At 49.6% G+C, this 22,867-nt stretch overlaps 2 protein-coding genes across 2 annotated transcripts in view; one reads left to right on the top strand and one right to left on the bottom strand.

Moving 5' to 3' along the window:
• Nucleotides 1-3,954: 3,954 nt before the first annotated feature.
• LOC105602261 (serine/arginine repetitive matrix protein 1-like) lies at nucleotides 3,955-20,811 on the bottom strand. The gene is made up of 3 exons (XM_060397232.1): nucleotides 20,756-20,811; nucleotides 15,294-20,629; nucleotides 3,955-13,952 (listed from the first exon to the last, which is right to left on the bottom strand). The coding sequence occupies exons 1-2, from the start codon at nucleotides 20,809-20,811 to the stop codon at nucleotides 19,657-19,659; spliced, it is 1,029 nt and encodes a 342-aa protein (XP_060253215.1). The 3' UTR covers nucleotides 3,955-13,952; nucleotides 15,294-19,656.
• Nucleotides 20,002-22,867, top strand: part of ADCY5 (adenylate cyclase 5) — a 159,182-nt gene continuing 156,316 nt past the window's right edge. The window contains exon 1 of the mRNA XM_027956458.3: nucleotides 20,002-22,365. Coding sequence (XP_027812259.1) covers nucleotides 21,238-22,365 — 1,128 coding nt within the window. The 5' untranslated portion in view covers nucleotides 20,002-21,237. The remainder of the gene's footprint in view (nucleotides 22,366-22,867) is intronic.

Genomic DNA, 22,867 nt, shown 5'->3' with positions numbered 1-22,867 from the left:
ATCCCTGGGTTGAGAAGATGCCCTGGAGAAGGAAATGGCAACCCACTCCAGTATTCTTGACTGGGAAATCTCATGGACAGAGAAGACTGGCAGGATACAGTCCACGGGGCTGCAAAAATGTCAGACATAACTTATCTATAAAATGGGAATCAGAGTACCTGCCTCAAAGAGTTCTTTTAAGGCTTCAATGAGATAACACCTTTATAGGCAGATCGGAACAGTGCCAGCAAACAGGGAGTGCTCCACAAGTGTTGGGTGCTCTCACCACCAAGGCTGTTAGCTACTTGCAGGCAGGGACACTGCATCTTTCTCAGCCACCTCTGACCCTTCAGTGCCTGCCTAGCTCAGCACCCGGCATGTCCTTTCACTGCAGAGTGCCAGGCACTGACAGCGCCGGTGCAGGTGGGGGTTAGAAGGCACACACTCTTCACACCACTACCAAGGCCTGTGGGAGAGGCCTCTCCAGGACATCAGGAACTTCCTCCAAGACCCAGCCATGGCACCAGGGCCCCTGGCTGCTGCTGGACCTCAGCCTACTCTACCCAAATATGGTCAAGCACAGCAAAGACCATGAGGGGCTGGTCATGGGTGCAAATCTGCCAGCCCTGCTCCTGTAGGCCCTGATGTGGCAGAGCCCACAAACACTGCCCAGACCGCTCCTGAGACCAGCTGGCCCAGGGGCAAGGACAAGTTCCGGAATGTTAGACCACCCGTGTATGGCGACAGTAACTGTTGATGGCTCCCTGAGGTTTGTCATCAAGGAACAACATGTTGCCCTCTAAGTGCTTGGCGATGGTGGCAGCTGCTGGCATTTCAGACCTGGAGCTTTAGGAAAGGGGCAGAAGGGAGGGGACAGGAAGAGAGCCAAATCCTTGGCAAAGGACCACATACCCAAGCAGGCTGCAGACCAGGAAAAGAGACCAAGCACAGCAGAGGAGCAATGGGCTTCTGAATGGGAAAGACACAAGCCACAGAGTCATGGGTTTGACTCATGGCTCAGCCACTTGTCCACTGGATGGCTCTGGACAGGCTGTGTAATTTCGCTTCATTCCTGGAGCCTCATCCATGAACTAGCCTCCACTTGGCCCAGAGATTGTGAGAATCAACAGTGTGAGGTGCGGTGGGTGGCTCATGTGTTCCGTAAGCGGAACCATCACTGTCATCTGCAGGGGTGGGGGAAGAGGGAGGGTGCTTAGAGAAAGACTGAAAGCTAAGTTGTGTGCTTCATTTTGCACATTTAATTGATATATATATATATATACATACACACACACACACATTAAAAGGTGCATGGATCATAAGTGTACAGCAAGACCAAGATTCCCAACATGTAACCACATACATGTAACCAGCGTCTCAGTCAAGAAACAAAACACAGCCAACACCCCAGAAACACACTGTGTTCCTTATACCAGTTCCTATCTACTTGCAAGGAGACCCACTACGCTAACTCCCAAGACCATGCTTCTATACTTTGTTTATATGAAGACATACGGTGTAACCTCATTTGTGTCTTTTTTGGCTTAACATCCACCTGTGCAGCCGCATGTGATTGTGGTTCGTCAGTTCTCATTGCTCTCTAATGTTTCAATGCCTGAATGTACCCCAGCTTATTTACTAATTCTCCTGTTGATGGACATTTGGACTGTCTTCAGTTTGGGGCTCTTAAAAACTGATATCATGAACATTCTCATGCCTGTTTTTATTTGATGGGTTTCTGGGGGAATTAGTGGGTCAGAGGTCATCCATACTTAGAGTTGTAGTAGGCACCATCACACGATTTTCCAAATGTTTGTATCAATGTAGGCTCGCACCAGTATTGAACAGGAGCGCTCCTCGCTCTACATCCTTGCACTTACTTGGTGCGGTCACTCTTCTTTTCGGTCATTTCAGTGGTGTGTAGTGGTGATTCTAATCATGGCTCTCATTAATATCCTCTTGGTGACTAATGAGGAGGAGCCCCTCCCCCTGTGCTTATTGGCTACTAGGTATGACTCTGAGCAGTTTAATTTCTCTCCCTGATGGAGCTTGCTCTAGGGAACTGATCTCACCCCCTGCCCATTGGAAATTTTGGGTTTCACACCTGAGTAAAATGTGGGCATTGAGCCACAGAACTGCAGACTGGATCAAGCACTCCATCCCTTGGGCAGCAGGCCTTACAGCTTCAGGGGTGCCCATGACCTGCCTCTGCCAGGCAGGTGCCCTGGCATGAGACTGAGAAGGCAGAGAGTGGCCAAGCATGTGCTTTTGCACTACCGCTGCTTTTCTGGACTAGTCGGGGACAAAGAAGTTTGGTTCTCCTGGGGTGGCGGTAGCAGAGATTCTAGGCCCAAGCTCTAGTTTGGGGTGTGTCAAAGGGCAAACATGTGGCATCACTCTTGCTGATCCCCGGATCAGCACAGGGATCTATCCCTGGATCACAGGGATCACTGCTGGGGGTGGTATAGTCCTGTAGCTGGCAGATGGGGCCAGGGACTTCCCAACTCCCCAGACTGCCCATCATGACAGAGAGGGCAGAGCTCCTGGCAGGTCAATTCTTCTGGGAGGTACTCCCAGAAGCCCAATCTACCTCTGCTCACCGGTCTTTTCAATGATTTTGTTAAGTTCTAAATCCCTATATTAAATTCTTTTCTGCTTAAAATAACTAGAGAGACTGCTATACCTGCAATTAAACCCCAACTGATAGATTGCGGTACACTGATACTAGCACTTCATGGAAGAAAAGATATTTTAAGACCAGAAAATGGGAAGAACATAATCCTAAAATAAAAGGACAGTTGTCTTATGTTTCATTGAATCAATCCCATAAAAAGCCCATTTTCCTTTTCTTATTTTGCCAGTGGAAATTTCTGCCCTCACAGCCTCTAAAGGAAGAAGTGAATTTAGAAGAGGAATTAAAAGAAAACATAAACAGTGGCCCCTGCAATGGGGCTCAAGAAAGCCAAGAACCCTGAGGCTGCCATTTGATTACTTAACCATGGTTCCAGGGGTAATGTGATCCAAACTCATTTAAAATGCCACAAATAATATTGTTTCCATGGGTTCTTTCACCCTGCCCCAGAGTCAAGGGTCAGGGAGAGTTTTTGGTGACGGGGAGCTGGGCATGAGGCACTGTAGATGGGTCTCAGGATATAATCTGAGTGATCGTTAGTAATATTGGGGGAGTTATTTGGTACAAGAAGTGGTAATAACAGGATACAGGGGAAACTAATCCTGAAGGGAGAGAGAGGAGCTAGAGTGAGGAGCCATCCAGGAAGACCTGGCCGGGCAGCGCAGGTAATGATAAGGTTTGCTGGGTATCTGGGGTCCAGGAGGTTCCATCTGCCATCCTTGCTCTGCTCAGGTGCAGTTGCCCCATGGCTGCAAAAGCCTCAGTGCTGAAGCCTGGCTGGGGAAGGGAGTCTCCGGGCATGGGCTCTGGAGACAGTGGCCTCAGCTGGGGATGGGGAAAGGGGTAATTCTTGATGTTGTTAGCAGAGTCTGGCTGGTAGGGTCAAGAGGGGCGGATGCTACCGTGAGGAGCTCTAGAGATGGAAGCACCTTGCGTCATATTTTGGCCCAGTGGTACGCAGTGATGCTTTCTTTCTCATTCTCTCCTTTCTCTTCTTTAATGGTTTATAATGGAAAATTTCAAATATACACAGATGTAGAGAGTATAGTACAATGAACCCCCGTGGACCCATCACCTAGTGACAATAATCATTAGCTCATCAGTCCACTGATTTTTAAGCAGTTTAGCCTCTGGTTCTCGGCTCACTTGTGTATGTATAGCTGAGTGAAATTATGAAATATTTACTTGTTTTTTTCCTATCCCTTTCTCCCATTCAAGCAGATGTTAGGAGAACTAACAGTGCCCAGGAGAACTTAAAGAGTGTTTGCAAGGGAGGTAAAAGAGGGATAAGGAATCTGCATTCATTTGCTAGGGCTGCAAACAAAATACCACAACATACTGAGTGGCTTAAACAACAGAAATGTATTGTCATCATTCTGGAGGCTGAAAGTCTGAGATCAAGGTGCCAGCAGCATTGGTTTGTTCTGAGGGTTGTGAGGGAACTCTACATCCCAAGCCTCTCTTCTTGACTTATAGATGGCTGTCTTCTCTCTGCCTCTTCACATCGTCTTCACGCTGTGCCTTTGTGTGTCCAGGTTTCCTCTTCTTATAAGGACACCAGTCACACTGGATTAGGGTCCACTCTTTGTACTGTTGTTCAGTCGCCAAGTTGTGTCCTACTCTTTGTGACTCCATGGACTCCAGCACACCAGGCTTCCCTGTCCCTCACCATCTCCTGCAGTTTTCTCAAGTTTATGTCCATTGAATCAGTGATGCCATCCAACCATCTCACCCTCTGTCACCCCTTTCTCCTGCCCTCAATCTTCCCCAGCATCAGGGTCTTTTCCAGTGAGTCAGCTCTTCACATCAGGTGGCCAAAGTATTGGGGCTTCAGCTTCAGCATTAGTCTTTCCAATGAGTACTCAGGGTTGATTTCCTTTAGGACTGACGGGTTTGATCTCCTTGCTATCTTAGGGTCCACCATAATAGACTCATTATAACTTAATCACCTCTTTAAAGGCCCTTTCTCCAGATCTGGTCACATCCTGAGTTATTGGAGGTTAGGACTCCAACATAACTTTTTTTAGGGAGACACCATTCTACCCATGATGGGGATTCATTGGCATTGACTGAGTGAATGTCTTAAACACAAAAGGGAATTCTGCCCCACCCCCCAGGCTAGGAAGAGTTTTCCCAGGGTGGATGGTGGGCTAGAGAGGGATGAGGAAGAGAAAGGCAGAGGGGACCATGATCAGCTTCCAAAAGGTGCCCATGCCCCAGCAGACACAGCTGGACCCACAGAGAGAACTGGAGAGATGTGGCTTGTTAGTGGGCAGCGCATCCCAGGAGTGAGGCACGACTTGGGAGAACTCCAAGAATATTTGGAGTGAATATTTCATCCAGCTTCTGAGAATGGGTCATGTGAGTCAGAAATTAATTTAGAAATTTCGAAACTAGAGGAATTGATATTTTTCAGAACCTTCTGAGTTTGTCAACTAAGAGTTATGCCTGCCAAACTTAAAACAGACAAAAGGAGAACTGTTCTAGGTGGAGCTCACCTCCAACCCTGGCTCTCCTTGCAGCGTCTCAGGGCAATCCTAGGAGTCCTAGGGTTCCAGGAAAATCAATGTGAAAACACTTAGGGTACCCTCTCCCCTTATTAAACACACAGGACACAGAGGCTCAGACAAGGAAAAGGGACAGGTACAAGGCAGATTAGTAGCAGAACCCAGAGCTCATGATTTCTACCAGGACACATTCCTTGATTTCCTCAAAAATTTCCAGGGAGGCTGATGCAGTATCTTCAGTCTATATCCAGGTGCTATCTGCACAGCAGATGGCTGGATCCCAGAGCCATCCTGGAGAGGCAGAATCACTTTTTGGGAACTTGTCAAGTTTTTGTTATTGTTTTGTTTTAGCCATTCTTATGGATGTGCAGTGTCCTGTGTTCTGACATGTCCTCATTAATCTGAGGGCATCTTTGCTTTCTAGCCAGAGAGGGCATTCCAGGTTCACCTTGTCCTTTCCCTACCCCAGAAAATTATCCCTGGAATAAGACACTTATCCTCAGTTCTATGGAGAAGGCAATGGCACCCCACTCCAGTACTCTTGCCTGGAAAATCCCATGGATGGAGGAGCCTGGTAGGCTGTAGTCCATGGGGTCACTAAGAGTCGGACACGACTGAGCGAATTCCCTTTCACTTTTCACTTTCATGCATTGGAGAAGGAAATGGCAACCCACTCCAGTGTTCTTGCCTGGAGAATCCCAGGGATGGGGGAGCCTGGTGGGCTGCCGTCTCTGCAGTCGCACAGAGTCGGACACAACTGAAGTGACTTAGCAGCAGCAGCCTCAGTTCTAAGGGGAGCTTTCCTAGAAATTTCATCAGAAGAGGGGTTGGTGGGGTGGGGGTCGGGGGGATACCATCTAAAAGGCACTTTCATAATGTAGATTGGATTATTCTACAATCAAGTCATCCCCCACATACTGAGTTAATTCCTATATGAAGAAATGGCTAAGAACTTCCCCCTTGAACTTGCCCCCACCATCTCTTAATACATTCCTTTCCTGCTTCAGTTGTGTGTGTGTGTGTGTGTGTGTGTGTGCATGCATGCTCAATCGCCCAGTCGTGTCCAATTCTGTGACCTCATGCACTGTAGCCTGCCAGGCTCCTCTGTCCATGGGATTACCCAAGCAAGAATACTAGAGTGGGTTGCCATTTCCTTCTCCAGAGGATCTTCCTGACCTAGGTATCAAACCCATGTCTTGCGTCTCCTACATTGGCAGGTGGATTCTTTACCACAGTTCACCTGGGAAGCTCTCTGCTTCAATTAGTTAAGAGTGAATTCCATTCTCTGTAATTAACCCTCATCAATAGAGTGATTGATACCAGGGTGGTGGTAAGCAATAGACTCTGGAGGAACTGAGAATCTGAGGTCGGATATCTGACCTAGCTGGATTCAAAGGCAACAATGATCCTGTTAACATGAGGAGACAGTATTCAGGTAGTCCATATCACACAGTGGCCGTGCAGTGACTTGTGGTCACTTTGGAGGAAAATAAGGCTTTGGAGGACAGGGTTGTTGGGGAGATAAAGCACTGTAGTGAGAATAAGGAATATAAAGCCTGGAGAAGGAACTGGCTGCTTCTAACCACACAGAGTGTTTAAAGAAAGAAACAACCACCTCAGGGTTTTTTCTTCCTTTTAAAAAATAGCTTTATATAGGGCTTCCCTGGTGGCTCAGAGGTAGAGAATCTGCCTGCCAATGCAGGAGACACACATTCAACCCCTGATTTGGGAAGATCCCAAATGTCAAGGAGTGACTAAGCCTGTACACCACACCTGTGCTCTAGAGCCCCAGAGCCGCGACTACTAAGCCCACGTGCCCCAACGACTGAAGCCTGTAAGCTCTGGAATCTGTGCTCTGCAACGAGAAGTCACTGCAACTAGAGAGCAGCCCCGCGTGCTGCAACTACAGAAAAGCCCGCGCAGCAACGAAGACCCAGCACAGCCACAGCAAACTAAATGAAATTGTTTCAAAAATACTTTACAAAAGAAAAGTAGTTTTGCTGTCAATTTAGTTATGTATTTTGTTGTTTAGTCACACAGTCACGTCCTGCTCTTTGAGACCCCATGGACTGTAGCTCACCAGGCTCCTCTGGGTCCTCCAGGCAAGAACACTGGAGTGGGTCGCCACTTCCTTCTCCAGGGGATTTTCCTGACCCAGGGTTTGAACCCGGGTCTCCTGCACTGCAGGTGTATTCTTTACCGCTGAGCCACCAGGGGAGCAGTTATGTATAATAACATACAATAAACTGCACACATTTAAACAGTTTGATGTTTTGACATATATATGCGCACGCGTGCGCGCACACACACACACACACACACACGTGAAACCATCACCACAATCAAGATAATGAATGTCTATTACCCCAACCTCCCAGCCCAAGTTTCCGTTTCAATCCCTCTCTCCCGCTTCCTGACGTTTGCAGGCAACCACTGAACTGCTTTCTATCACTACAGATTAGTTTGCCTTTTCTAGAATTTTTTTTTAATGGAATCATATAGTATGTACTCTTTTGTCTGGCTTCTTCCAGTTGGGATAATTATTATAATCATTTTGAGATTTATTCCTTTCGTTGACTATATCAATAGTTCATCCCTTTTTATTGTTGAAGTATTCCATTACATGGATCTGTAAAATGTGTTTATCTAGTCATTTGTTAATGAATATTTGGGTTGTTTAAGTTATGAATAAAGTTGCCATGAACATTAGCATTGGGTCTTTGTGTGGACATATGCTTATATGCTTTCATTTTTCTTGGGTAAATACCTAGAAGTGAAATTGATGGATTATATGGTACGTGAAATGCTTAACTTAAAAACAAAACAAAACAAAAACTGCCATGCTATTTCACAGGGGTTGTATCATTTTACATTTCTACTAGCAGTGTGTGAGGGTTCCAGTTGCTCCATATCATATCCAACACTTGGTATGGTTGCTCTTTAATTTTGGCCATTCTAATAGTTTGTGGTGGTATCTCATTGTGATTTTTAATTCTTTTTCCCCTGATGACTACTGATGTTGAGCATTTTTCCATGTCCTTATGTGTTCTCTGTATATTTTCACCTATTCACCCATTTTTTTGGTGACCTGTCTGTTCAAATCTTTTACTCATTTGTATTAGAATCTGTTCTCATTATCAAGTTTAGAGTTCTTTTTAGATGCTCCCTACAAACTCTTTATCAGATATGTTTATCTGCAAATAATTTCTCTCTGTATGTGACCTGTCTTTTCATTCATTTAACAATGTATTTTTGAAGAGTTCCTAATTTTGGCTGAGTCCATTTTACCAAAAAAATTTTTTTAATAATTGGAAAAGTAATGAACCAGTGTTGCAGTAAAGAAATCTTTGTAAGCCAAGATCACAGAGATTTTCTCCTGTGTACTCTTCTTACAGTTTTAAGGTTTACATTTAGGTCTGTAACACAATTTTAGTTGATTCTTGTGTGTTTGGTGTTAGGCAAATTTTCCTAATGGGTCAGATTAGTAAAGATTCTAGGCTTTGTGGGCACCCAGTCTCTGTTATAACTACTCAGCTCTGCAAGTAGTGAAAAAGTAGGCTGAGGCAAAAATAAATGAGTGTAGCTGTGTTTCAACAACTTTCAAAAACTGTATTTCAAAAACTTGACGTCTAAGAACAGGCATTGGCCACATTTGGCCCAGTGGCCAGTTTGCTTCTTTAAATGCCTTCCTTAAATGTCTTCTTCAAATCTTCATACAGCACTGAAACTCCCCAGGCAACACATGCGGCCCCATCCAGTCCTGTCTGTCGAGCCTGGCTTAAAGAGCCTTAGCAGGTGCCTCGCAAGAAGATGGCAGTGTTTCTCATGTGCCACCCCCCACATATCTTCACTGCTTGCAGACCTACAAGCGATCAAGCATATTTCTGTATGCCCCAGAGGACGGAGCACAAAGTCTGACTCAGGAAGAGCTGTCTACATGCTGGAATCTCAGGAGGACAAAGCAAACTGTTAGGTCTTCATTCAGCGTCTTCATCCACTGCCTGCTTTGGGGTAATGATAAAAGTCAAGAAGGTTAGGTTGCATTCTGCCGCTAATGCTGTGTGATACTCTTCCTTGATATTTCCACCTGTGTGTGTGTGGTGGTGGTGGTGGGGGGGGCGGTAGGTGGGTAAGGATGAGAGATTTCTCTTAACACTCTCATTGTTACTGAGTTGATAAGAATAAGACAATACATTTCTTACCCCATCTGGTTTGCTCTCTACCAGACAATTCCAACACTGCCTTCTCCTTGAATAGCTTTTAAAAACTGTTTTCTTTCTTTTTAAGAGCACTGTACAAATGCAAGGTATTGTTACAGTTTTCTCTTTTTAAGTAATTCTAGAAAGCCCAGCCCCAGGATTTCACAATCTGTCGCTGTCCCTTGGTGCCTCTGCCTGTTGCCAGGGAAAGAGATTATCCTGGCTTGGGGAAGGTCAGCCAGCCCCAGCACGATCGCTAACACGGCTTGGCTTGCCATGCCCAATCACGGATTCATAGTCAGTGATACAGAGATTGGGCAAAACCACTCCAGGGCCAAGCAGAGTGGCCAGCGAGAGGAGAAGCAACACTCAGCCCCACTCGAACTCCTCACAGGCCACTCTAATCACCGCCCACGCCTGCAGGAGGGCGCAGCTCCCCAGTCTGCACAGCAGACAGGCTGCAGTCTGTCAGAATCCTGAAAGAGGTAAGGTTTTGGAGAACAGAGCCCTCATCTGCATGGCCCTAGGGGCCCTGCTTTGAACACAGCAGAGATGAAAGAGCAGATCTCCCAGACTACTAGACGAGCTGGTACACACGCAGCACAGACATAAAAATATTTATCACAGTCATCTCTAAATGTGTGCAAGAGCCCGCGACCCAGAGATGTGCCGCCTTCCATGCTAACCTCTTACATGGATATCTGACTTTATTAAGAGTGAACTTATTATTTTGCTATTATTAAGAATGATGCCTGGTTTACATAAGGGTGAATAACTTGAAAAGGAACTTAACATCATTGTCTAGATCCTCACAACAAATTGTTAAGGGCAGGAGAGCAGTCACCCTTGCTGGGGACTGCATTTCAGAGAGGAGACAGGTGACTTGTCAGACATGGAAAGTGGGAGGGCTGGTGAAGCTCCTCCAGGTACTCTGACCCCAAGTTTAGTGCCCGTCCCTCAGTCCTCTGTGTTGAGCAGACTGTTTTCTCATCAGGTAAAATGCCTTTGTAAGGAAGCACATGGAGGAAAAGAGATGAGTTAACTGATGCCTAAAGCAAGTTGAATCAGCTCCTACCAACAAGGAGTCAGCTGATAGGGCCAGATTGGGCCCCAGTCCCCAATCCTCTCCTCTTAACTGACAATATCGCCCTTGCCTTAAAAGACAAACTGATTAGAGTGCAAGCACTGTATTTTCTTTACAAAAGGATTCATCATAGAGAGTTTTAAATAGTCATCTTCCCAAGGGAATCTAAGGTCAGGTTCAAACTACACAAACGGTCTGTAAACACAATCTGGGGAGAGCGCAGTATATTGTATGGGCTTCCCAGGTGTTGCTAGTGGTAAAGAACCTGCCTGCCAGTATAGGAGACGCAAGAGGCACGGGTTTGACCCCTGGGTTGGGAAGATCCTCTGGAGTTGGAAATGGCAACCCACTCCAGTATTCTTGCCTGGAGAATCCCATGGACAGAGGAGCCTGGCGGGCTACAGTCCATAGGGTCACAAAGAGTCAGTCGTGACTGAGAGACTAACATATACACCTATATACTGTAAAAGGTCCATATATATATATATATATAAAACTTCTCCAGAGGATCTTCCCAACCCAGGGATTGAACCCAGGTCTCCCACATTGTAGGCAGACGCTTTATCGTCTGAGCCACCAGGGAAGCCTATATATATATATGGGCAATTACGTATGCAGATAGACATTGGGGTAATCTGAGACAGAGGATGGGACTAAAAGCCTCTGAAGGCTATAGGTGTGATGGTCTCTGACTCTTTCTCTCCCACCCTCAATAAAGAGGCTGTGGACTCATTTGCGTGTGTACTCATGGAAGAAGATACACAAGGTGAGGGAAAGCCTGGCTTTAACACCAAGGCTGAAGTTCAATGATGCTGCTTTCCAAGAAGGTTGCCTTTGACTTTTCTAATGAAAAATTAATAGGCACTTACTTGCTGCTGACTTTAATTACATTTGCTAAAGACAAGTGTCTGCCAACCAGCATGGCTCTGGCTGTCTTCTGTGCTGGATCTGCTCTCAGCAAAGCTCATTGGTTTTGGGAGGAGAAAGGGTGCCATTTTGCCTGAGCAGCTGAAAAGGCAGATACATCGTAGAATGGAAATTGTATCATATTTTCTGCTAATGGATCCCCACCCATAGGCAGTCACCTGACAGGGAAGCTGAATTAAACATGCTTTAGTAGAGCACAGACCAGGATTCTGAAACTGTGGGTTAAGAACCCCAAAGAACCAAGGAGATTTTGAGAGAGGGCCACTAAGCCTTGTTTGTAGGCATAAGATGCTTGCCTACAAATACAGAATCACTTTTCTAGCATATATAAATACTACTGGGATTAGTAAAGTATTAATTCATTTACCAAATGAAGATCAATTAATATATTTATAATAGCTTTTTACCACTATATATATTCTTAACTGCTGCTAAGTTGCTTCAGTCATGTCTGACTCTGTGTGACCCCATAGACAGTAGCCCACCAGGCTTCCCAGTCCCTGGGATTCTCCAGGCAAGAATACTGGAGTGGGTCACCATTTCCTTCTCCGATGCGTGAAAGTGGAAAGTGAAAATGAAAGTGAAGTCGCTCAGTCGTGTCCAACTCTCCTCGACCCCATGGACTGCAGCTTACCAGGCTCCTCCGCCCATGGGACTTTCCAGGCAAGAGTACTGGCGTGGGTTGCCATTGCCTTCTCTGATATTCTTAACTAAAGGTACATAAACACCACGTTGAGGTCCTTGAAATTTTTTTACCTTTAAAATGAGCCTTCAGGGATTTCCCTGGCAGTCCAGTGGTTAAGACTCCATGTTACCAAGGCAGGGGATGTAGGTTTGATCCTTGGTTGGAGAACTAAGATCCCACATGCCATGTGGTGTGGCAAAAAAAAGAGAGTCTTCAGAGAGTTCCCTGGCAGTCCAGTGGTTAGGAGTCTACACTCTCACAGCCGAGGGCTTGGGTTCAATTCCTGGTTGGAGAACTAAAATCTCATAAGCTGTGGAGTGCAGCAAAAAGGAAAGAAAGAGCCTTCATACAGGAAAAGACTAGGAACCTGAAACTAGGGTATAACTGAAGTGGGATTACTGAAGGAATGGTCTTTCTGGATCCCACTTCCCCCCATTTTTAAACAGCTTTACTAAGATATAATTTATACTCCATAAAGTTCATCCATTCAAAGTATGAAATGCAATTTTTTTAGTATAGTTACAGATGTGAAACCATCCCCACAATCTCAGAACAGCTTTTACCCTCCCACTGTACTCATGAGCAATTAATCCCCATCTCCCCCACCCATTCCCTCCAGGTTCTAGGCAACTGCTGATCTCTTTTGTGTTTGTATAGATTCTCCTCTTTTGGACGTTTCATATAAATAGGATCATAAAATACGTGGTCTTTTGTGACTAGAGGAATGTTTTGAATCCTCAAAACTCCATTCAGTTGTTGTATATCCAACTCCCACACATACTTCTCACCTCTCCCAGAAGCCCTTCTTGCTCACCCAAGCCTATCAGAACACTTCCTCGTATAGTTCTCAGCCTCTTTGTTCAAGCAGCGCTTGGCATAAGCTGCATGGCCCATCTCCCCTGGCGCTGCGCTGTTCTCTAGCTTTCTGTGACTTTCTCACCTCCAACTTCTTGGGGATGGCATTTTGTTGGCGTACTTCTTGGGCTCCCACCACTCAACTGTGTCCAGCACAAGTTTTCTGCTTGAAATGAATAATTAGTTTACGAGTGTTGAAAGAATAAGTGGCTCATAAGGATGTTCCCATACTTTTAGGAAAATGAGATTCAGAAGAAAGTGCAAGAAAGCAAAATCAAGAACAGGATCAAAGATAAAGCATGGAATATGGATATTAGAATCCAAAGGGTTGGCAGCTGCCCATCAGGAGTAATCTAGTATTGTGACTAGAGGGCATTAAAAGGCCCTGGGCCACAAAGGGTCTCCCATTACCTCCAGCAGCAGTTGGAAGAACATATTAGTCACTCCTCCAGCTGAAGGCATTAACCGCCTCCATTAAAATGCAAATGTCAACACCTGCGAGAGTGGCAGATCAAGCTATTATCAGCCATTTCCACCTCAGCTACAATCTGAGCTCTTTGAATATTTCCTGTTCCCTGAGGCCCAGAGGTCTGGAGGTGAGTGTAGAGTCTGGAAAAATCTAGGGCCCAATTCCCTATGGCCGATTGCAAACTACCATCCCCAATTTCCAAGCTAAGGAAGTCAGAGGTCCTTGGTTCCTCCTCAGAACTCCTTGTGGGGGACGGGTTAGGGTGCAGGGTGGCTCCCGGAACCTCAGCCATCTGTGCCCAGTGGCAAAGACACGGGGCCCCAAGCCTCCACAGACAACCTACCTCCAGACACACAATGTTCCATGCTGTTAGCTACTCTCTAACTTAGGGATAGTAAGTTAGTTCCTCAAAGGAAAGGTACGTCATCTAGTTTCAGGCATAGGGCTTGCTCTCAAAATGCAAATATCCAGAGGGTGACATACCTTTGGGGAATTGTGTGTTAGCTGCTCAGTCGTGTTTGACTCTTTGCGACCCCATGGACTGCAGCCTGTCCATGGAATTCTCCAGGCAAGAATACTGGAATGGGTTGCCATTTCCTCCTCTAGGGAATCTTCCTGACCCAGGGACCGAACCAGAGAATTAGATGAAGAGTCTTCCACCCTTGAGAATGCCTAGGGTTCTTAGAGTTCTTTATTTCCTCGTGAAGACCTCTTAGGACTCTCCCCAGGCAGTAGGGGAAGTTTATTTTTAACCTCCAATTCCTAACTGGCTGTCATTTCTGCACTCCTCCTTCCTGCTCCTGGGCCCATGCCCTCTTCTGCTTCCATCTGCCTTGGAGCTGCTTAGTGGTCTCAAGTGTTCTCTTGTTCCTCTCCCTAACCCATTCCTGCTCCTAAAAAGCAAGCATCCTTTCTCTCAGTGAGAAAAACTTGTTTTGGCATTAGAGGGAGAAGCCTGAGTAAACTCATCTACACTAACAATGACTGGCAGTCCTGGCATAAATCCTTCAATCTCCCAGAACTTTCTGCAATAAATTTTTCAACCATATTTTTTTTGGTCGTGCTGGGTCTTCACTGCGGGCTTTTTCTCTAGTTGTAGTAAGCAGGAGGCTACTCTCTAGTTGCAGTGTGCAGGCTTCTTATTTTGGTGGCTTCTGTTGCGGAGCATGGGCTCCAGGGCACTTGAACGTCAGTACTTATGGAACGTGGGCTCAGTAATTGCAGCTCCCAACTAGGGCACAGGCTCAATAGTTGTGGTGCAATGGTTTAGCTGCCCTGAGGCATGTGGGATCTTTCCAGATCAGGGGTCGAACCCATGTCTCCTGCATTGGTAGGCAGATTCTTTATCCATGAGCCATAAGGGAAGCCCCTCAACCACTTTCTTGAAATATAATTTATATACCACAAAGTTCAGCCAGTTGGGTTAAAGTGCAATTCAATGACTTTCAGTATTTTTGTCAAGTTGTGCAAACATCACCATAATCTAACTCATGACTCCACCCTCCAAAGAAATTTTTTACCTATTAGCCATCACTTCCCATTCCTCCTCTTTTCTAGGCCTAAACAAATACTAATCTACTTTCTGTCCCTAGATTTTCTGCATTCACTTTTAGGGAATGATTGTCATCCCAAAGCATGACTATTTAATGGTGAGATAGTGCTTACACTATCCCACTGTGAGGAAGCACTGTGAGGAAGGAAGGTATTTTTAGGTACAAAAGTATTACTGAGACTCACTTCTACAAATATTTCTAAACATTCTAAAATATTAGTATTTTAATTTCCAAGATACAACTATTCTTTCAAAAAGAAGTCTGTGGGAAATGAAGAATGAAGTCCTGAAGGGTAACTGAGGTACAAGGGGCAGATGGCTGGAAAAAGGGTCTGCAGAGCTCCCAAAGGGCCTGCTGTGCCCTGGAGTGCATAGGCACCTCTCCTTGCAAACCAAGTGCTTACTTTAGACAGAGCCCCGAGGTGGTCCTTGGGTCAGCTCCTATCTGATGACAGCAGCCAGGTGCCCATCCTGAGTTGCTCTTCAAAACCTCCGCCTTTCAGGATTTCCTGAGTGGTCCATTGGTTAAGAATCTGCCTGCCAATGCAGGGGACATGGGTTTATCCCTGGTCGGGGAAGATCCCACATGCTGCAAGGCAACCAAATCTACTAGAGCACCACAACTACTAGAGACCACACTCTAGACCCAAGAGCTGCAACTACTGAGCCCATGCGCTCAACTACTGAAGCCAGTGTGCCCTGGAGCATGTGCTCCACTAGAGAGCCCATTTGCAGTAAGAAGCCTATGCGCCAGAACTAGAAAGTAGCCCCCATTGCCAAAATTTGGAGAAGGCAATGGCCTCCCACTCCAGTACTCTTGCCTAGAAAATCCCATGGACAGAGGAGCCTGGTGGGCTGCAGTCCATGGGGTCGCTAGGAGTCAGACACGACTGAGCGACTTCACTTTCACGCACTGGAGAAGGAAATGGCAACCCACTCCAGTGTTCTTGCCTGGAGAATCCCAGGGACAGAGGAGCCTGGTGGGCTGCCGTATCTGGGGTGGCACAGAGTTGGATACGACTGAAGCGACTTAGCAGCAGCAGCAGAGAAAGGTCGCTCACAGCAACAACAAAGAGCCCGAGGGCTGCGAGCCGTGACTAAGACCCATTGTAGGCAAAAAAGAAGTTTCTGCCTTTTGCCCTTGTGACCCCACCCTTCTTGGTTTTCATCTGACCTTTCGAACTCCTCCTCAACACAGTCTTTGACCCCTGGGTTTCCCATCCAAGTACCAACCAGGCCTGACGCTGCTTAGCTTCTGAGATCAGATGAGATCAGGCCCGGTCAGGGTGGTATGGCCATAGACAACCCCTGGGTTTCCTTGTCAGCCCTTCACAGCCGTCCTCCAGCCAAAGGCATCATTCCCATCGCATGTCACTTCTGGGCTCCATCTATACCTCCTCTGACATAGCTTCCTGACTAGTCCTCTCTGCTTTTAAATCTTGCTTTTCCAAGCTAGTTACAACATTGCCAGAGTCTGCCTCCCAAAACATAACAGCCCAACCTCTTCCCTGTTTTTAAACTGAAGCCCACGCTCCTCCAACAGAGTATTAAAGAGCCCAACCCACTTTTCCATCTTCACGCACCATTGCCAGTCACTCCCTGCACCCCACCCCACCCCTCAGACTCCATTCTCATCACTATTCCCCAGATGTACCATTTGTTTATCCAACAAACAGCTAAGGGGTACCTCCTATATGCCAGGTACCGGGCACAAGAATGAGAAAGATACCAATTCTGCCCTCAAGGAGTTCAACAGACTATGGAAACAGTTCTGAAAACAAGCCAAGACAATACAATGTGACAAGTGCAATAAAAGACAAAAGCAAGGTGTGCTGGGAGTTGAGGAGGAGGGAGTGCCTAGCCTGGGGTTGGGAGCGCGGGAGGGAAGAGGCTTTAGAGAGGCATCGCAGAGGTGCTATAAATTTGGTTGTGCTGGGGGTGTATGTGAAGAGTGATCTGTGCAGAGGTTTAAAGAATCCTTTAGGGGTGGCTAGATGATGTGGGGAAGTGGTGGATGCTGAAAGCTGGCGGGTAGGAAGAGGAAGTTTTTTTGACAGTTTGCAGTCGGGTGTGACATGTATGATCAGATGGGAACAAAGTGGAGGACAGACTGGATGGCAAGAAGGGAGAGTTGGTAACTGGCCAGGCAAGGAGAAGGGAGGGCCTGGGCAAAGGTAGTAGCCAGAGAATGTGGAAGAGACAGATGTGAAGAGACATGGGTATGGTTGCAGGACTCTGGGAATTAGGACAAGAGGGCTCACTGGTCTAAGATCCAGGATTTGGGCAGATGGTAATTCCACCAGGGGCGAGAAAACAGAGGGAGGAGAAAGCTTCTTGGGTGATGACCTTAGTTTTAGACAAAATGAATCTAGGGTGTTGGTGGATACCAAGGAACATTCACAGGGATTTCTCCAGTGGACAAGGGGTAGGTAAGACTGGAACTGAGAAGGGGAGGCAGGGGCTTAAGATTCAGATTTCAGAAATACCTTAGTGAAAAGATGTTTATCTTTTGGCTCAGCAATACTACTTGTAGGAATTTCTCCTAAGGATACAATTAAAGATGTGTGTGAAGATTTATCTACAAAATGCTCATTGTTTATAACAGTAAAAGAGTGGAAACTTTTTATAAACTGCTATGACAGTGAAAAATGTCCACCAGTAGGAGACTGGTTAAATAAATTTTGCTATATTCATGCAATGGAATCCTGCTCAGACAATAAAATGGGTATTGTAGATGGATGCTTATTGGTATAAAAAAAATCCACATATTTTGCTAAGTAGATAAAAAGCAGATTCTACAACTCTTTGTAAAAAGTCCCGTTTTTTGTTAAGAGAAAAATTAAGATGTTAATGGTTCTTGCTAGGTGTTGTAATTTATAAGTGCTTTCTTTTGTCTTTTTTTTCTATTTTCCCCACATTTAATCATTCATAGCTTTTGTTATAAGATGATGGTTATATAAAATTTGTGAATAAAATGGAAAGGAATGACCTAGGGAGAGCTTAAGGAATGAGATGGAGATCAAAGATGGAACCCAACCACCTTAATACCTCAGGTCATCTGGTTTCTGTCCATGCAGCTGCCAGTCTGGGTGTTCTTATCATATTTGCTACATGGCTGTGTGGTAGAGTACAAGTAAACTGAACCTAGGTTCCATTCTGCTACAAACTGGGCAAACTTTGATTCTCTGTTTTGGTTTTCTCATATCTATAGTGGGGAAAATGACATTTTCCTCAAAAGGGTTATATGACAATAAGATTCACAGACATATTGTTGTGGCTTAATATCAGTCCATTCTCTTTTCCTCTTGACTCCTATTCTGCTGGCTCCAGATTCAACCTCTTTTAGGTGCCTGCTGCTGCTGCTAAATCGCTTCAGTAGGAATTAAAGCTTTGTCTCTCCAACCCCCCAAAACACTCTCTGGTCCTCTGTTGAACACTGACTGAATTGTGTTCTGAACTGGAGTTAGCATCTAGCTGCTCTCCTTCCCTGACTGTAACCAGAGGTGGGTAACCTCTCCATCCCTGAAGCACCTAGCACAGTGCTTTGCACATAGAGGGTGCTCTATGAATGTTTGTTGGCTAAATTCAGGCTTCAGGCTTTTTAAGACTTCGCTAATCAGGGATTGATTACCCAAATGCTGGAATACTCTAGGGTTAGTTTATTCAGATCTCTTGGAATGGTTCTCCTCCCAATTTGCAACTCTGGGAAGGTTTATCTTCCAATTTCCAAAGAGATGACCAATAGAGAAAGGACGGGAGGCTCACCCAGGCCTCTAGTCTCTTTGTCAGAAGCTCCACAGGGAGAGCTGGAGGAAGAAAGTGAAGGTTGTTTCTCCCTCTCGGGATTAGAGGTGACTGTTCCCCACCGGTCCAGAGTTTAGGCTGCAGGAACTTCCAGCAGGACTGCTTGGGGGAAGAAGAATTGGATAGGTACCTCATTCCACAGGCCTAGGTCCTTTAACCCAAAGAAAATTCCTCTCCACGCCTGCCTCTTAATCGCTGTGTAGGAGCATCTGGTCCTCCTCCAGCGGGGCATCTCCACCTTGCTCTGGTGCCTATCCTTCCTGAAAACACCTTGCTAGGTAAGGAAGCAGCCTGGAGCTGACTAAAGATCTTTCCGTTGCAAGTCAAGAGAACTGTGCAAATTAAGCTCTGAAGCTCTAGTTTCTGCACCTGTAAACTGGGAATAATCACCTGGGCACTGTTCCCTGTCACAACCCAGGGTTATTGAGGGGAATCAAATGAGATTTCAATAGTAATAATAATAATAATAATAATAACAACATATGAACGAGCAAAGAGAGCTCTTCACAAACGCCAGGTGTTCGTAATGCTGTCTGTGGGGTTCTTGCTCGGTTTAACTATCCACCAAAGCATTCCTGTCCGCCCAGCCCTGGTTGCATCGGCCTCACCAACTGCATCTCCATCTTTCCCGTAACTGTCTTCCTGGGCCTCAGAGATCCTCAGTCTCTCCATCTCTCCGTCCATTTCCGGGTCTGGCTCTTGGGCCCCTCTGGCCCTCCAGGGACTCTGGTCTTCGGCTCCCTGCGGCAGTCGCTGCCTGGGCGCCCCCGGCCCGGTGCGCCCTCCTTTGGCACAGCCGCCCGGCCAGAGAATCGCCCAATAAGAGCGCCGGACTCAAGTCTGACAGCTCAGGAAGCGGCCAATCGAGCCGGGCCAGGGAAGGGGGGCGCAGCGCGGGGGCTGAAGTTGGGTTGAATGGGGGGATGGGGGATTAAAGGGGGATACAAAAGAGGGGAGCTAGGACTAGGGGCGCTGGAACCCAAGCAAGGGGCGAGGGAGGACCGCATGCCACCCAGGTCGGGCGAAGGGACCGCGGGCTGGATGCGGCTCCAGGCGCCAGAGAGGGAGGGGGCGCAGAGAGAATTTTAGGTGAGGAAGGGGAGCCAGGGCCCTCACGGTAAAGGGCAGCTCACGAGGCCGGGCCTGAGGATGCCGGCGGGGCGCCGAGGCGGGGGCCGCGGCGGGGTCGGGGGCGGAGGCGGCCGCGCGCCGCTGTGAGCCGAGGCCCGAGCGGCGCGGGGGGCGGGGAGGCGGCGGGAGGAGGGGATGCGGAGGGCGCTCCGGCGGCGGCGGCGGCGGCAAGCGGGCGAGAAGGGAGGAGCGGCGCGAGCGGCCGGAGCAGCGCAGGGCCCGAGGCGTGCATGGCGCGCCGCGAGCCCGGCTCCCACGGCTCTGCCCGGAGCGCCCCTGGGGCGCAGCAGCGGCTCTCGGGCCGGCCCCTCTCGTCTGGCTGCATCTGAGTCCCGGCTCTCGATCTCTGGATGCCGTGCTCCTTGGGAGAAGCCCGCCTGCGTTGGGGCGGAACGGCGGCGGCGCTGCGCCGGATTCCGCCCTCAGCCTAGTCCTTCTGCGCCCGGCCGCGGTGGGCCCGCAGCCGGCGGCGAGGAGCCTGGGGCTTGAGGAGTCGGCAAGACAGCCCTCCTGGGCCGGCGGGTCCGGGCCAGCCCCGCTCCGTTTGGGGGGAAGGGGGAGGCGAGAGGGGAAGGGCCGCGCTGCAGGAGCCGGTCCTCGCCCCCGCCCCCTGCGCGGACCCGCTGAAGGCTGGGCTCGGCTTTGGCCGGGGCCAAGCTCCCACTCTCGCCGCGGGAGGTGGTGGGGGATGCGGGCGACGGCCCCCTTGGGCTCCAGGACCCTCCCCGCAGGGCTCTGGAGCTGTTGCTCCGCCCGCCGCCCCCTCCCCCGTCTTCTCCACCCCCCCCATCCCACCTCCCCACCCCTCGTAAGAAAATAATGCTGGCTGGCGCCCGCACCTCCCAGTCGCTCCCAGTCCGCCGCGAGGGAAGGGCGCCTGCTTCGTCTCCACGCCGGGACTCCTGCCGAGCCGCCCTAGCTGCCTCCTCGCCGCGCGTGCCGCTGGTCTCCGCTTAGGCAGAGTCTGCGAGTGCCGCGCCCGGGCATTGCAAGCCCCGGGGAGGTGCCGCCCGCAAGGACACCTCTCCGTCCCGCCTCGTCTGCAACTCCGGTCCTTGTCGAGCTCGACGCGAGCCAGGAGTCCGGACGTCCCTCTGCGCGCGGCTCAGCAGCTCGAGCAGTCCCCGCTGCCCCAGCTCGGAGCCAACTCCCTCTCGGACCTGGGGCTCCCGACGCGGATTTTCAACCACTTCTCACCTCGGGGCTGTGCCTGCCTCCCGCTCGCTCTCCAGCTGTCCTCCTTCTCCGCTCAGGACGGGGGTGCCAAGATGCCCCGCTACTGCCCAGGGCCCCGGGCCGCCCCCGACGTGTGACCCCAGCCTGGTCCCCCTGCTCGGCCGTCCACCTTCCCCTTGGAGACCCCCGGCCCGGCCCCCGGGGGAGGAGGAAGAAGACGACGAGGCCGAGGGGGGGATGTCCAGCTCCAAAAGCGTGAGCCCCCCGGGCTACGCGGCGCAGACAGCGGCGGCGCCGGCGTCCCGGGGAGGCCCGGAACACCGCTCCGCGTGGGGAGAGGCCGACTCCCGCGCCAATGGCTACCCCCAAGCCCCCGGGGGTTCGGCCCGCGGCTCCACCAAGAGACCTGGGGGGGCGGTGACCCCGCAGCAGCAACAGCGCCTGGCCAGCCGCTGGCGCAGCGACGACGAAGACGATCCTCCGCTGAGTGGCGATGACCCCCTGGCCGGGGGCTTTGGCTTCAGCTTTCGTTCCAAGTCGGCCTGGCAGGAGCGCGGCGGCGACGACTGCGGTCGCGGCAGCAGGCGGCAGCGGCGGGGCGCGGCCGGCGGGGGCAGCACCCGGGCGCCCCCTGCGGGCAGCGGCGGCGGTTCGGCGGCTGCGGCCGCCGCAGCGGGAGGAACGGAGGTGCGCCCCCGTTCGGTGGAGCTAGGCCTGGAGGAGCGGCGTGGCAAGGGCCGCGCGGCCGAAGAGCTGGAGGCCGGCGCCGTCGAGGAAGACGAAGGGTCCGGGGATGGGGGCAGCTCGGCAGGCTCGGGCTCGGGGCCTGGCACGGTGCTGTCGCTGGGCGCCTGCTGCCTGGCACTGCTGCAGATATTCCGCTCGAAGAAGTTCCCATCGGACAAGCTGGAGCGGCTGTACCAGCGCTACTTCTTCCGTCTGAACCAGAGCAGCCTCACGATGCTCATGGCTGTGCTGGTGCTCGTGTGCCTAGTCATGTTGGCCTTCCACGCGGCACGGCCCCCGCTGCAGCTGCCCTATCTGGCCGTCCTAGCGGCCGCCGTGGGTGTGATCCTCGTTATGGCCGTGCTCTGCAACCGTGCCGCCTTCCACCAGGACCACATGGGCCTGGCCTGCTACGCGCTTATCGCCGTGGTGCTGGCCGTCCAGGTGGTGGGCTTGCTGCTGCCCCAGCCGCGCAGTGCCTCCGAGGGCATCTGGTGGACTGTGTTTTTCATCTATACGATCTACACGCTCCTGCCCGTGCGCATGCGGGCTGCGGTACTCAGCGGGGTGCTCCTGTCCGCCCTCCACCTGGCCATCGCCCTGCGCACGAACGCCCAGGATCAGTTCCTGCTCAAGCAGGTAGGGGCCCACCTGGGCACAGGGACTGGATAGTAGGGTGTGCAGGCCTTGGCCTGACTCCAAAGAGAGGCAAGCCACCTTCACCCTTTAAACTGGTGAGAAGATCCCGAGAGACATGGCTCAGTCAGCTGTGGTGTCTTCTAGCCTCTGACCCCCCACTCTGAGCCCCAGCATCTTCCTTTACAAAAAGGATGCTCTTCTATGTAATGTTCCCACTGATAGAAGACACACCAAACCCTATCCATTATTGTAGGGATGCTAATGAGGAAGGCGGGTTGGAGGAAAAAATTCTTTGGAGAGGTCCCCTTCTCTTTCTGTGCTTCTGTCCCTGTATGTATGGCCCCCTACTGAAGTGACTGGAACCCTCTAATCCCTCTCCAGCCTCTCCCTGGGGAGAGCCACTGATAGTTTGTAGTGAGTCCTGGATGTTGTGAGTCAGTTGAGTCCTGGATGGAGGATTGATGAGGGGAAACCCTAGGAACTCCTTGCCTAGTCTTAGGGA

This window comes from Ovis aries, chromosome 1 (assembly GCF_016772045.2).
Source record: "Ovis aries strain OAR_USU_Benz2616 breed Rambouillet chromosome 1, ARS-UI_Ramb_v3.0, whole genome shotgun sequence".
NCBI classification, from domain to species: Eukaryota; Metazoa; Chordata; class Mammalia; order Artiodactyla; family Bovidae; genus Ovis; species Ovis aries.
The sequence above is the reverse complement of the archived record's forward strand: the minus strand, read 5'-3'. Positions and strand labels throughout refer to the sequence as shown.

Bases quoted from the DNA above. Each gene is read 5' to 3' on its own strand.
- LOC105602261 (XM_060397232.1), bottom strand. From the start codon at position 20,811: ATGCCCGGGCGCGGCACTCGCAGACTCTGCCTAAGCGGAGACCAGCGG. The intron at 20,630-20,755 runs GCGAGGAGGCAG...TTTTCTTACGAG, and splicing joins GGAGACCAGCGGCACGCGCG to GGGTGGGGAGGTGGGATGGG.